This window comes from Ictidomys tridecemlineatus, chromosome 1 (genome assembly GCF_052094955.1).
Source record: "Ictidomys tridecemlineatus isolate mIctTri1 chromosome 1, mIctTri1.hap1, whole genome shotgun sequence".
Classification (NCBI taxonomy): domain Eukaryota; kingdom Metazoa; phylum Chordata; class Mammalia; order Rodentia; family Sciuridae; genus Ictidomys; species Ictidomys tridecemlineatus.
The window spans coordinates 202,237-216,435 of record NC_135477.1 but is presented as its reverse complement, the minus strand read 5'-3'; the positions used below and the strand labels follow the sequence as shown (position 1 = coordinate 216,435).

Sequence of the window (14,199 nt, the reverse complement as noted above, 5' to 3'; positions counted from 1 at the left end):
TCCAGAGTGTGTGGTTTAATTCCCACTGACTTGTGAGCTTCCCGAGCTTCTTTAGGCTCTTGATTGTTGCTCTCTTCCCTGGTGACCATGCCACACTTGCTGATCTCTACTGGGGCACTGTGCTGTTTGGTGTGTGGCTGAGGACATGCCTGTCCTGTCCTGTCCTGTGTCCTGGTGTCTACAGCATGATCTGCAGGGGCAGCAGGACTGCACTCACGGGAGTTTCTCCCACCAGCTGCTGCCATGTCTCCCTGCTTCCATGCCCAGCTTACCCTTTCTGGTCTGGGGGCCAGGTGGGGGACAGCCTGCAGGTATCTCTGATACAGAGACAGGGCTTCATGCTACAAGGTTTCTTCTGATCTCCAGGAGTGGAATGGTCTCTGGCCATCACTCACCCTAAGTCTTCTCTGTTGCTGCAAGGGGTAGAGGACACTGCAGATGCAGGGCTACTACGCCCTGGGCCCCATCTGGCCTGTTCTGCTCCGCACCCCTGTCCCATGGGTCACCTCTACCGCGGACTGTCCACACTTCCCATCTCACCACTGGCCAGCCCGGCCACATGACCCAGGCCCACAGGATCGCCCTTGCTTCCACGCATGGCCCTGCTCCCTCAGGCTCTGAGTTATGCCTGGAACTGCCCTCACCAGCCCATTTTTCAAAACACCGAGGTACCACTGTCCCCTGAAGGCATGTTCCTGTCTGTCATCGTGTGTCTGACTGCCCTGTGCCTGCAGAAGGATGTTCACTCTGTTTCTCAAGGCACAACACGGTCTTCCCACCAAAAGCTCTCCCCTGGACAGGTGCTGCAGCAGGCTGATCCTCACTGGAGGGCTGCCTCGTGGCCTGAGAATCCGGGAACCACTGGAGAAGAGACATATGGTTCTGAGGTTCCCGGCTGCCCCAGGACAGCCCACAAGGGCAGGCCCTGGCCATGTTCTCATGGACTGGTTACTCCAACCCTGAGGCCTCTATGCTACAAATACAGCTATTTATTTTAGATCATGAGCGGACTGACCTTAACTCAGCATTGCAGGGACGTTTGATCTCTGATTATTCTTATAAGTCAAAGATCAGGCAGTGTTGAAGGGTACAGGGCATCTGAGCAGATCAGAGGGGCTGTGCAGATCCTGTGCTGCACCTGCAGCATCTGCTGTGAAGTAAGATTCGTATTGATGGTCAGATGAAACACACGCTGTCTGCTTCGGCCGAAAGACATCAGAGGGTTGGAAACAAAAGGACCAGTCGTCCTCAGGTCTGTGAAGTCAAGGTCATGTTAAGTTAGCAGAAGTCCTGTCTTTGATTCTTGGCAACAACTGATGTGTGAATGTTTCTGCACAGGGATTTTCTTGTACAGGTTATCTTTTCCATTCTGGCTTCTCAGTTCTGGATGCATTCTCCACCAACCTGCTGTGGAGTTTCTGGCCACACAGGGAAGGGAGCTTGCTGCTGTGAGCTCACCGTGCCTTGCCACCTGTGCCAGGTCCCCTGAAGGCTGGCAGGGGCTGGGCTCAGGCTGTCGGTGCCCACGCACACCTCTGTAGACCCTCCGGATGCTCTGTCCTCAAGGCAGACTTGAGAACGTCCACAGGGATGCGACAAGCAGCACATGCCCTTGTCTTTCTCCCCCAAATCCAAGAAACTAGACAGACCCCAACCAAAGGGAATCATACAAGACACCCAATAGCATTCCTTACACTGCCAAGTTCACCCAAAGCAAGGAAGTCCGAGCAGTGATCACAATCAAGAGAAGCCTAGGGAAACGACGGGCAGGAAGGGAACTGGAGCACAAGGGTGCATCAAAACGGGCTCACTGACACAGCTTGGGAGCTGCTGAGGACAGAGGAAGCTGGGTGGGGCTCACCTTGACACTGCACCTGCAGCCAGCGTATAATAAATCCCATTTTACTGCAGGACTCAGTCAAATGTGGCTCTTGTGCCCCTACCACCCCTAAGGAAGAGACTCATGAGAGGGACTCTTGGCAGTGTCTTCATCCTGGATCCCGGGCCTTGACCTCTCTGTGACCTTTAGACCTGGTTGCATCCCAGTCTGGGGACCATGCCTCTCAGGAATCCATGTTTACTTCCAGCTGGGTAATTACCCCCCCAGGACCACTCCTGGGGGTACCCCAGGGTCCCTAGCAACGACAGCATCCAACTCAAGGGGGTGAGGTCCACTGAAGGTCAACAGGAACCCAGGCGACGCCTGGCAGGAGGAGGCTCTAATCTCAGAGCTGCAAGCCTCATCTACACCAGGTGCACAGCTCCGGGTTAGATAGGAAGCAGCACCAGTCCTGCCATCCATGTGAGTCTGTCCCCCTACACCTCTTTCCTTTTGGACTACCCATCTATTTATTGAGGGAGGGAAGGCTGCTTCTGAAAAGAGATGTGTTTTTGCCCTGATCTGTTTTAATGTTAAAAGAAAGATTTCATACTGAAATCACTTTGCTCTCATCTTTCATGGTTTCCATTTGAGATTGCAAATGCCCAGGGGCTTCACAGTTCTGCTCTGAGCTCTGGGCTGTTGGTTAGGCCTGTGGCTTGGCCTTTGGGTCTTTAAGGGAGCCACATGGTAAGGCTGTCCAGAGTCACCTGCAGCCTGAAGAGCTGCAGCAGACAGGCTGTGGGGCTCAGTGGCTGCAGCCGCTGGGGGCTTCAGAGACTGGTATTGGCTCATGCAGGCCTTGGCTCTTGGCTGAGAGGCTGTGTGTATGGTGTGGGTGCTGGACAGGCTCAGTGGGGACCTGCATGGGGGAAAGCTTTCCAACCCTCCGCTCTGCAGGGGTGAGTGTGGGGCCCTTGAGGGTATGTGGGTGGCTCAGCTTTTGCAGTTGAGGAGGGTCAGGCTGACCACAAGAAGGGCTGTCAAAAGCTTGGAGCATCCTATTCTTGAGTTCTACCCATAGGAAATAAGGTCCCCACCTCTCTGTAAATCAGCAGTGTCTGTTCATATCTGGGTAGCACATACCTCCTTATTTAGAACAGTGTGTGGTGTGAGCTCTTCATTTTTAGGTAGCTCACAGCCCACCCATGAGTGTCCAGGGTAGGTTCTTCTACCTCCCACTCTCATTGGGATGCATGGGATTGGGCTGACACAGGAAGGGAGACGGGGCTGGTCTTGTTCACCTCATGCTGATTGACCCACCAACTCCTTGACCTGAGCAGACCTCATCCTGCTGTAGGAGGCCTGGGTAGTCAGAGGTGAGTGGTGGTGGACAGGTGTGTGTGTGTGTGTGTGTGTGTGTGTGTGTGTGTGTGTGTGGTCTAGGAACCAGATGTGTCAGTCAGGATGTTTGGGGTTAGGCTGTAGCTGGGCATATGCTGTGCCTCCAGCCTGGCATAGCTTGATGCTTACTGGGGGACAAGCCTAGGGGAAGGGTCTCCCCACTTCACAAGGGTTTGCCCTCCCTTGGAGCCACCTGGATGATCAGAATGGTAGGCTGTGGTTCTATGAAAGAACTATGTCTGGAAAACCCACAGCCTGAATTTGAGAGCTGAGGACATCTGCCCCCCGGGAGCAGGCTGTAGCCCTCTCTTCCTTGTGATCCCTGGGTGTGTCCCTCCCCTTGGAGAGTACTGCACATGTCTCCCTCCCTGAAGCCTGGCCCACCCTAGCCAACATGACTCATCCTCTCTGGGGCCCTGAGGTTGTGCCTGGTGGCAGCTTTGCCCTCAGCAGGCCCAGTGGAGGCTGGCACACGATGCACACAGTGAGCGCAATATCTCTAGATATTGTAGGACATGTTCAAAATCAGCGTGAACAGAAGCCCATGCTGTGCCTTCTGTGGGTTATGGAGGGTGCTGCCTGGCACAAAGAGGCAGGGGGTGCTGTTCTGGGTTGGTGTCTACAGAGAGAAGAGCTGATGTGATGCTCTGTCTCCCTGGAGGCAGGGATGATGTCGCCATCTTTATTGCTTTGTTGTGTGCTTTCTGCAGCAAATGTGCCCTCCGAAAACATTCCTGGTTTCAGCAGGACTTGTTCAAGAGGCCAAGTCGGTGTCTCTGCCCTGTGCCCTGTCTGCCAGCCACAGCTGTGTTCCAGTGGCCCCTGGGGCTCGCCCACCAATGGCAGCCAACAACCACACAGCTGTGGTGGAGTTTGTCCTGCAGGGTTTCTCTGGAGACCCTTGGCTCCAGGTTCTCTTCTCAGCCTTCTTTCTCCTCCTCTACCTCATGGCTCTGGCAGGAAATGTCATCATTGTCATGGCCATTGGCCTGAATCCAAGCCTTCATACCCCAATGTACTTCTTCCTCACAAACCTGGCCTTTCTGGACATCCTTTGCACATCCACTGTCCTCCCCAAGCTGCTGGAGGGCCTGGTGGCCACCCGGAGCACCATGTCCTATGGGGGCTGCATGGCCCAGCTTTTCTTTCTGACTTGGTTTCTGGGGGCTGAGCTGCTGCTGCTCACAGCCATGGCCTATGACCGCTATGTGGCCATCTGCCAGCCACTGCACTACCACACGCTGATGAGCTGGCCCATCTGCATCCTGCTGGCAGGCGGTGTGTGGGTGGTCAGTGTGGTGAGCACATCTGTACACACAGGCCTGATGGCACGACTCTATTTCTGTGGTCCCAATCAGATCCACCACTTTCTATGTGAAGTCCCCACGCTGCTGCTACTGTCCTGCAGTCCAACTATGCTGAACAATGTCATGATTGTCATCGCAGATGTCTACTTCGGCGTGGTCAACTTCTTGCTCACCATGCTGTCCTATGGCTGCATCATCGCCAGCATCGTGCGCATGCGTTCAGCCGCTGGCAAACGCAAAGCCTTCTCCACCTGCTCCTCCCACCTGCTAGTGGTCACGCTGTACTACTCCACCGTCATCTACACCTACATCCTCCCAGGTTCTGGCTCCTCCTCAGAAAATGGCAAGGTGGTTGCTCTGCTGTACACAGTGGTCAGCCCCACCCTGAACCCTCTCATCTACTCCCTGAGAAACAAGGATGTCAACATGGCCCTGGGGAGGGTGTTTGCCTGCACCTGGTAGATGAGGGAAGGCAAGTGAACTGTTCCAGCTAATCCTAATGTCTGACTGAGATCTGAAGCCGTGGCAAGCAGTAGATCTATAATAATGGGACTCCCAGAGGGCCCCCTTCCTTCCGTGTGATGTGCAGACATCTGAAGCCTGAGGGTGGAGGCCCTCAGGGTTTACAACAGGGAGAGGCAGGAGAGCTGGGAGAACGGGGAGAGCAGGCCACTGCTTCTCCCTCCTCCCACCCTGGTTGGGCTGCTGTCCAGTTGGAAGCCCCTGGAGCTCCTCTGTGTGGAGTGCTGCTGGCCGTGTCCTCCTTCAGGGTTCAGGCTCAAGGGATTGCTGTGGACCAGACTTACCCACCCTGTCCACAGCCTGGTACAGTGTCTCTGATGGCTGGTCTTGATCCGGCTTTGGAAAGCCACCCAGACCTGGCATCCAGCTCCCTGCTCTTGGTGTGATCTTGCAGAGGACTGGGGAGCGTGCTCCTCACTGTGACTGTGAGGTGGCAGAACTGCAGTCTGGCCTCCCACACCAGTGCCCTGAAGAGGTAGTGGTTGTACTCACTGCTCTTTTCTGGGACAGGAACACCCTGCAGCCAGGACCTCTGTCGCTGAGGCGGAGTGCTTGTGGCTCCCACAGCGTTGCTTCTGGGTTTCCTTCCCTCCTCCTTCCATCTTACCTCTGCATCTGGCCTCTGAGGGAGGGACACCGAAGGGCTCAGGCAGTCAGGACAGATGGTGCCTGAGGAGGTTGGGGGCAGGGCCAGAACAAAGAGCAATTTCCTGCTGGTACAAGTGCTAGGGACACAAGTGGGGGACCCAGGCACAGAGACTACTATACTTGTGCCCCCAAGCAGGGGACCCTATAGAAAAAACCCAGCAGACACACGGACAGTGGGGGCACAAGTCAACAGTAGTGAGGAGAACGTGGACCGGGAGGGAGATAAGGAGAGGAGGAAATTCCAGAGACCGCAAGAACAGGCCAAACTCCCCCATGGACTCCCAGCTCTGGGCCCTTCTCTTCAGAGAAGTCCATCTCGGTTGCTTTTTCCATGAACCTGCCGCTTGCCTGCTGCCTCTGGGTCCTGTTCTTGCATTCTTTGCTGAACAGTCAACAAATCCACACCCCTGGACAGTAACTTGAATGCTACTGTTCCTGGCTTGCCTGAGATGCCCTCTCCTTCTCGTCTCCTCCTGGCACTGTCTTCTAGGCTGTGACACTCCCTGCCTTCATGGTCACTGTTTGCCAGTGACAGCCAAAGTGCCGACACCTCTGTGCCTCTCCTCTGAACCCCACCTGGCTCTGCAGCTGCTCTGCTAACGCCCAGCTCACATGGCTGGTATAAGGCCCCATGTCCGCCTTCAGCCCTGTCTAGTTGTGACAGCCAGTTACTGACACTTCTTGACTTCTTTCCTGGATGCTGTGTGCGACCCATCCTCAAAGCCTGTGGACCTTGCCCTAGCCCTGCCTCCCAACCCTTCCACTGGCACCCCTTGCCATTCTTGAGGTATGTTTCTTTATAACTGTCGCAACATTTACAAAAGGTTTCAAGCACAGCAGCGTTGGCAGAACCCTGGAGTGGACACTCAAGCACCCATCACCCACCTTTTCTACCTGTGATTCCTTGCTACGTTTGTAAACTTTATTTACTCCCAAGTTATCTGTTTTTGTGCATTTCAAAGCAAGCTTCAAACATCAGTACATTTTGTGTGGGGGTACTGGTGATGCAACCCAGGAGTAATCTACTGCTGAAATATATCCCAGTCCTTTTATTTTTTATTTTGAGATGGAGTCTTGCTATGTTGCTGAGGCTGGCCTCCAACTTGGGATCCTCCTGCCTCATCTGGCGAGTCACTGGGTTTACAGGTGTGCACCACCATGACAGACATCAAGACACTTTTTAAGTATTTCTGTGTGCATACCATTAGAGTTCAACATATATTGATAGGGCCCTTTTTTTACTTTTAAGGTAAAATTTTCAAACAACGGACTGCATAAGTAAGGGCTTGCATCACTGTTTTGACACATGCACACATTAGTGTAAATCACACCCAGCAGACCAGGGTGACACCTGGGAGGCTGAAGGGTTCCTGCTGCTGTTTCCAGGCTGCCCAGGGCTGCCCTCATGAGTGTCATCGCATCTCTGGTCCTCTACTTCATTATCAGCATACCTCGCCCTCTACTCGACTACCTGGCTCGCCCTGCCCTGTACTTCACCCCTCATGCCTCGTTCCACCTGTAGACTCTGCCTGTCATCCCACTGGCTTTGCCCTGCACTCTGCTCCCTAGCTCCACCTGCCTCATCCTATCCTCAGTCATCCTGCCTGCCCTGTCCTCTGCCCTGTCGTCCTCCTGCAGGCCAACGCTGCTCTCCTACTCATCCTGCTCCCCCATTCAGCCCTGAGTCCTCTGTCCTCCACCACAACTCCCCTCTGTTGTCCCTCCCCCTGCCCCTGAACTCTCCTGCAGTCATCTGGTGTTTCAGCCATAGGCCAGTTTTGAGCCTTTGGGAGTTCCTGTAAATAAGACCACACAGGCCACATTCTCTCACGTAAGGCCTATTTATTGCATAATTTTTCTCAGATTCGTGTGTGTATAAGTGGTTTTCATTTCTGTTAACATTATATTCTATGAATACAGTGTATTTCTTTATCCGTTTGAGTGTTGATTACTATAGACTCTAATTCTTTGCTATGAAGAATAAATCCTCTCTGCACAATTATGTACAAGATATCTGATGTCCCTGTTTCTCCTGGTGTGATTGTGGGTGGCATTGCTGGGTTGGCATGTGTATACTTAGTTTTATTAGGTATTTTCTTCCAAAGCAATCATGCCATTTTAATATTGCCAGAGATTTATAGTTGCTTCATAACATCACCTAGACTTAGAAAAAAAATTTTAAAAATGAGGTGGTAATTATTCAATCCTTTGCCCACAGCCCCCAATCTTGCCCTTGGGGTGAACTTATGTGTTTGGGATTGTCTGGCCTCTGGATTTCTTCTTTTGAAGCAGATAAACTTCCATAAACCTGCTCTTTACTACTGCCCCATTGACATCCTACAAACTTTTAGAGTTCTGTTTTCACTTTCATCAGCGTCACAAGGCTGGCACACCTCCCTTTTGTATTCTTATTGATGTGTTATTTAGAAATACATCATTTAGTTTCAAATATGTGGGCATTATCCTGAAAGCTCACTTTCCCTGACTTTAATTCCACATGGTCAGAAAACATACTTTGTATGACTTAAAGGCTTAAAAACTTGCTGAGGCCTGTGTTAAGACCCAGTGTGTGGCCTTTCCTGGTGAAGGTCCCCAGGGTCTTGGATAGAACATGCGTTCTGCTCTTGTAGGGTGGAGTGTGCTGTAAGCCTGAGTGATGCTCCCCATGAGGGCCTGGGTCTGTCCCCAGGTGCTGGTCAGCTTCCCAGAGGGTCCTGAGCTCAGGCACTGGTTCTGCCGAAGTGGGGAGGTGGCTCTCCCTAATTGGTCCCTCAGGGCCTGGCCCCTCCCTGTAAGCCCTTGCCTCTGGCTATTACAGATGAGACAGGGCTGTGATCCTTGTCACAGGTCTCTTACTGTCCCCACACACAGCTGCAGATGTCTCCCACAGTTCCTTGCTAGTGTTTATTTTGAACCTGTTCTGTTTCCCAATGAAACCTAATGACTCTTTTTCATGGTAAAGAGAAGCAAGTTTCTGGAGAGGACAGGTGAATTTCAGGAATATTTTACCACGTTCGTAAGTACCTGCTCTAAGGGGATGCTGATTCTCTGTATCCTGTATTTGACGAGAGATGATGATGTTTTGATAACTATGGTGCGGTGCTGTATTCCACACTGACCACAGCCATGAGATCCCTCTGGCTGTGATTTCTGAGGGGGCAAGTTCTCAAATCCCAGGTGAAATTTCACTTTCTTATCTCACTGAGCAGCCTGGACAAAACGTAGCATAAAATCTCTGGTGCTGGCTGTTGCTCAGTCCTGCCTGCAGACAGGCTTGCTCCTCCAGCCTCAGCAACAGGGGTTCAGTGAGGTGACCGTGACTGCCAGTGCACAGGTCATTGTGAGGACCTGGGCGGCCCTGGGTGGGTGCTGCTTGGATGTGACCCGGGAGCATTTGGTCAGTTCTTCTCATTCCTCACCCACTGACCCCTGAGGACAATTTTCCCGAGGACACAGAGCTCAGGCCTCTGGGAGTTTGTGGGTGACCGCCTCCCCAGTCATGCTTGGTGCCGGTGGGCTGTGGAGCCAAGCAAACTGAGCAGGAGGCCAAGTCCTAAACGGTGCATTCCCTGGGATGGGTGAGGATAGGGGGTCGTTTCGGTGGCTCTCCCTGCAGGGTCTGGGGCTCAGAGGCACATTTATACCCCCAGGGTACTGAAATCCTGCCTCTAGTGGGTCTCACACAACTGAAGGGAGGAGTATTCAGAACAAGCAGGGGCAGTGCCGTTCTTTCTTTTACAGTGGGGGATCAGAGGTGTGGGGCGGAGCAGCTGCCAGGTCTCCACACCCAGGCCCTTTGGGATGAACCAGACGCTGGTGACCGAGTTCACCATCCTGGGGTTTTTGGAACCTCCTCGCCTGCGAGCACTACTCTTCCTGGGCTTCCTGGGCCTCTACCTGGCTGCCCTGTCGGGAAACCTGCTCATCGTGGTGGCCATCAGCACCAGCCCAGCTCTGCACACGCCCATGTACTTCTTCCTGGCCAACCTGGCCGCAGTGGACATCCTCTGCACCTCCACCATTCTGCCCAAGCTGCTGGGCAGCATGGGGGCTGGCAGGACCATCTCCTATGGGGGCTGCATGGCGCAGCTCTTCTTCTTCACATGGTCAATGGGGGCAGAGCTGCTGCTTTTCTCAGCCATGGCCTATGACCACTTCGTGGCCATCTGCCAGCCATTGCACTATGGTGCGCGGATGGGCTCTCGGGCATGTGCTCTGCTGACCGTGGCCGTGTGGGCCATCAGCCTGACCAACACCAGCGTGCACACAAGCCTCATGCTGCGCCTGCCACTCTGCAAGTCTGGCGTCGTTGAGCACTTCTTCTGCGAGATTCCCCCACTGCTGAGGCTGTCCTGTGCCCCCACACGTCTGAATGAGGTCATGGCCTTCACCGCGGACGTGTTCTTGGCCATAGGCAACTTCTCGGTGACCGTGCTCTCCTATGGCTGCATCATCGCCAGCATTGTGCGCATGCGCTCAGCAGCGGGCAAGCGCAAGGCCTTCTCCACCTGCTCCTCCCACCTGCTGGTGGTCACGCTGTATTACTCCACCGTCATCTACACCTACATCCGCCCCGCGTCCAGCTACTCACTGCGCAAGGACAAGGTGGTGTCCATCATCTACACCTCTGTGGCGCCCACCCTGAACCCGCTCATCTACACTCTGAGGAATAAGGACGTCAAAGTTGCACTCAGGAGACTTCTGTGCTGCTGCTGAGCCCACCAGGCCACCAGCTCCCAGCCCTGCGGGGTCAGGGGTCAGGTACTGCAGGGACACTCAGGGGCCCCTGCCCAAGGACCACAGCAGGCACAGCACCCCCCTGGGCTTCCCCAAAGCCCTCCCCCCAGACCCGGTATACTGTTGAACAAGGGGGCAGGTGTTGGGGTGCCTGTGCCCTCTGCTATAAACACACTTAGGAAATCATCAAACGGTGATCTGTGCCCTCGGTGGCTTTTCTGGTCCTTCCACGCTCATTTGTTCCAGTCATGCTGCCCTTTCTGTCCCCTCCTATTGATCTATCTCCTGTGTGTGGCTTGTCCGTCCCCAAGGCCATGATGGTTTCATGTCTCCGTCACTGTTGACTTTTGTCCTCCCCTGCAGACTGCATCTCTTTGCTGACAAGGACACTGTGTTGTCCTTATCTCTGACCAGGCACAGGGCAGGTAGCCATAAATATCAGTTGACTGCCACAGGATGAAGGGAGCCAAGATATGTGCACTTAGGTCACTAGGACTAGGCTCAGAAAGGCCAGGCAGAGGCGGTCTGTGGTGTGGTTAGTAAGGGAACAGACAATTGTCTGCTTTCCCCTAACCTGAAACACTTCCTGTCCCTGTGGAGAGTGGACGGGGCATTAATGGTGGTGAGGGGAAGAGAGTGCACGACATGAGCCTGCTTTGCTGCTTGGACCCCAGGGGAAGAGGGGCCACAGGAGGGCATTCAAGGGTGAACCTAGGGGTGTTCATAGCCAGCATGGGCCTCCAGCCAGGGCATCCTCAAGTGGCCCGACACACTAAGTCCTGCTCCTCTGGCTTCTCGGGCTCCCTCTGGGACAGAATCCTGAAGAGTGACCATGAGTCTTTTCCATTAGAGACGTTTCATGCAGTGAAGTTAGGAAACCTAGATAGGCATGAAGGAGATCACAGGAAGAGCAGAATCATGGTGACTGCGTCCAGAGGGGCCTTCCTTCACATTCTCCTCTCTCAGTCTTCCCGGGCACAAGCCACACACAGATCATGATCAACTTGGTGTCAGTGTGCACACAGGGTGTTGCACACAATCCCTTCGGTTCAGAGAATGTGGCCTGAGTCCTCACAGGTCGTTGCAGACTTTGCCACCAACTCCTGGTGGAGGCTCTTTGTGGCAGCAGGTTTAGGGTGCAGCTCCCCACGGGCCACTGCCACCTCAGACTCCACCTCTGCAGGGCTGGATGGCACCCTCTCCCCAGGCCCGGAATGCAGTCTGGCACTTGGTGAGCAACCTGGCTTTTCTCTGACTTTAGAATAAAGTGCACACATGTTCAAGGATATTCGGGAAAAGAAAAATTAAAATGGAGGCCATGCACTGTTTCTAGCATCACGTAGACTGTCGTAACGACAGTGTCCACAAGTGTTTCAGGTCTGGAGAATGATCACAAGGAGACAGGAAGGAGAAAGACTTAAACCTTGACACTTTGAGTCATCATGCAGCTTTTCCATGAGGAGCCTTTTGGGCAGCTGTAGGAGCTTGGAAGTAGTTGGCAAACCCAAGTCCTGTTGGCTTAAGGACCAGGGGCAGAGCTGTGGCCCCAGGGTAGTTGGAATTGAGGAACCACAGGGGCCAGGGACATCCAAAGTAATATCTAGTGTTTTCTTTTATCTATAGAAATACTTTGGCATCTTGATTTCTGTTTCATAAAATTTTTTCCTGGTGTACAGAAATACCACTGACTTTTATATGTGGATTTTGTATCCTACAATTTTCATGAATGTATTTTTGAATTCTAATAGATTCTTAGGCATCCTGGTGGCTTTGAGGACATCATGTCAGAGAAGTCAGATGCTGTTATGGTTTGCATGGCCCATGTGTCTGCAATGCGGGAATGTTCAGAGGCAAGTCCACTGTGAGTGCTGTACCCTCATTGATTGATCCATCCCCTGTTGGATCAAGTTGAATGAACCGCTGGGTGGTGACTCTAGGCAGCTGGGCATGGCTAGAGGAAGGTGACTGGGGGCATGCCATTGCAAAATAGGTCTTGCCCATGACTCCTGGCTGTTGGGAGCTGGGCACCTTTGCTCTGCCATGCCCTTCCACCCTGCTGTACCTCACCTCAGGCCCAGAGCAGTGGAGTTGAACACCCATGGTCTGCACCTCTGCAACCTTGAGCCCAAATAGGCTCTTCCTCCTCTAGGTTGTTCTCCTGAGTGATTTTGGTCCCAGAGACAAAAATGTGGTCAGACACACTGCATACAGAGGGTGACAATGCTGTGAGTGTTCTCTGACTGCTCACCAGAAACAAGGATAGCCAGAAGACACTGGCACGGCAACTGAAGTATAACCCACAAACAAAAGCACACCCCCCACACAGGAGAATTTTGTGTCCTGAAGAAAATCCTTTAAAACTTGATGGTGCAATAACGACTTTTTTTTTTTTTTTTTTTTTTTTTTTTAGGTAAACACAAGCTGGTGGGCCTCTGGGAAGAAAGATGGGTTAGGGACACTCTGCATCAAGCTGGTGCTCCATGAGATTGAACCAAAGCTGCATGTGTGCGGCTGCAGGTTGAGCGGAGGGCGGGGTGGGGGGCAGTTGTTGTAGGAAAGCCCTGGAGGGCAGTAGTGGAGAGTACATGGCCAGGTGAAGCCCAGAGAGTGGCAAGAGAAGCAGAGCACACAGACAGGCGTGGCAGCTGGCTGGGGAGAGGTCTCCCTTCATGGTGGAGGGAAGGAGAGTCCTGGCAGTCTCCAGGAGTGCAGACCTCTCCTGGGCAAGCTTGCAGGATTAGCATAGGGAGATCATGATTAGGGAGGAAAGCTCAGGGACAAGGTACAGTCCCCAAGGCCAGGTCTGCCTCAACCTGCTTGCTCCCACATGCCCCACATGCCTACAGTTCCTACCACCTCCAAGCAGTCCTTCCAAATGATTACAGCTGATGAGGTCAGAGCCCTCCTGGACCAATCACTTCCCAAGGCGTCATCTCTGGACATGGCTGCCTTGGGGCCCACAGCTTCTCACGTGAACCTTGGAGAACACTGGCGATCCCAAACATGACCTTCTCCCCCTGGTCCCACAGGCCCATGGAGTCCTCACAGTGCCCACGCCTGCAGTCCTTCTCCAGGTGCCCCGTAGCACTTTCTCATTCCTCTCCTGCCCTCTGCCCAGGAGGAGTGAGTGCACCTTACCTGCAGACATTGTGCCACATGTTCCTAGCAGCAGTACAGACAGTGGCCCCACTGGCAGCAGCCTGTTGCCCTCTAGCAGGGGCACAGCTGACCGCCTGCTGATGTTTCTTACACTGTAGCTTCTCTTGTCCACAAAGAGGGCCGAACTCTGCTGTTTGCCACAGTGGTGTGCAATAAGAGGTGACACCACACAGAACCCCACCCAAAGGAAGACTGCACCCTGGATGTTTCCATTTCATGAAATCTTGGAGATGCAAGCACATCTGCAGGGCCAGGAGGCCCAGTAGTGGGCCTGGGGGCAGGTTTCAGGGACCGTGGGGAAGGGGAGCAGAAGTGCCTGTCTCCTGAGTGTGCTCACTGCCTGAGGCCAGCAGGGCCTCGGAAGTGCACCTCTCCTAGAACCCCCCACAGGGACCCCGGAACCTGCCTCTCACCATGTCTGAGTTCTGCTTCAGACAGAAGCTTCCAGGTGGGCTAGGACTTGGGGTGGAGCTGGTGCAATGTAGGAACCACCCGGAGAAGGGGGGAGAAAGTCCCCATCCCCTGACAAGGCACAGAGAAGACCAAAGGTGAACTGGCCTTCAAGTACCAAATGGCGGCTCTTCCAAAGAAGCTTTGAGGAAA

General features: G+C 53.6%; 2 protein-coding genes across 2 annotated transcripts; both read left to right on the top strand.

Moving 5' to 3' along the window:
• Nucleotides 1–4,062: 4,062 nt before the first annotated feature.
• Nucleotides 4,063–5,189, top strand: LOC101967442 (olfactory receptor 13A1). The gene has a single exon (XM_005320850.2). It carries the CDS (start codon nucleotides 4,063–4,065, stop codon nucleotides 4,990–4,992), a length of 930 nt encoding a protein of 309 aa, XP_005320907.1. The 3' UTR covers nucleotides 4,993–5,189.
• A 4,274-nt stretch (nucleotides 5,190–9,463) lies between these two features.
• LOC101967730 (olfactory receptor 13G1) lies at nucleotides 9,464–10,443 on the top strand. Its single transcript, XM_005320851.2, has one exon. It carries the CDS (start codon nucleotides 9,502–9,504, stop codon nucleotides 10,414–10,416), a length of 915 nt encoding a protein of 304 aa, XP_005320908.2. The 5' UTR covers nucleotides 9,464–9,501; the 3' UTR covers nucleotides 10,417–10,443.
• Nucleotides 10,444–14,199: the final 3,756 nt, after the last annotated feature.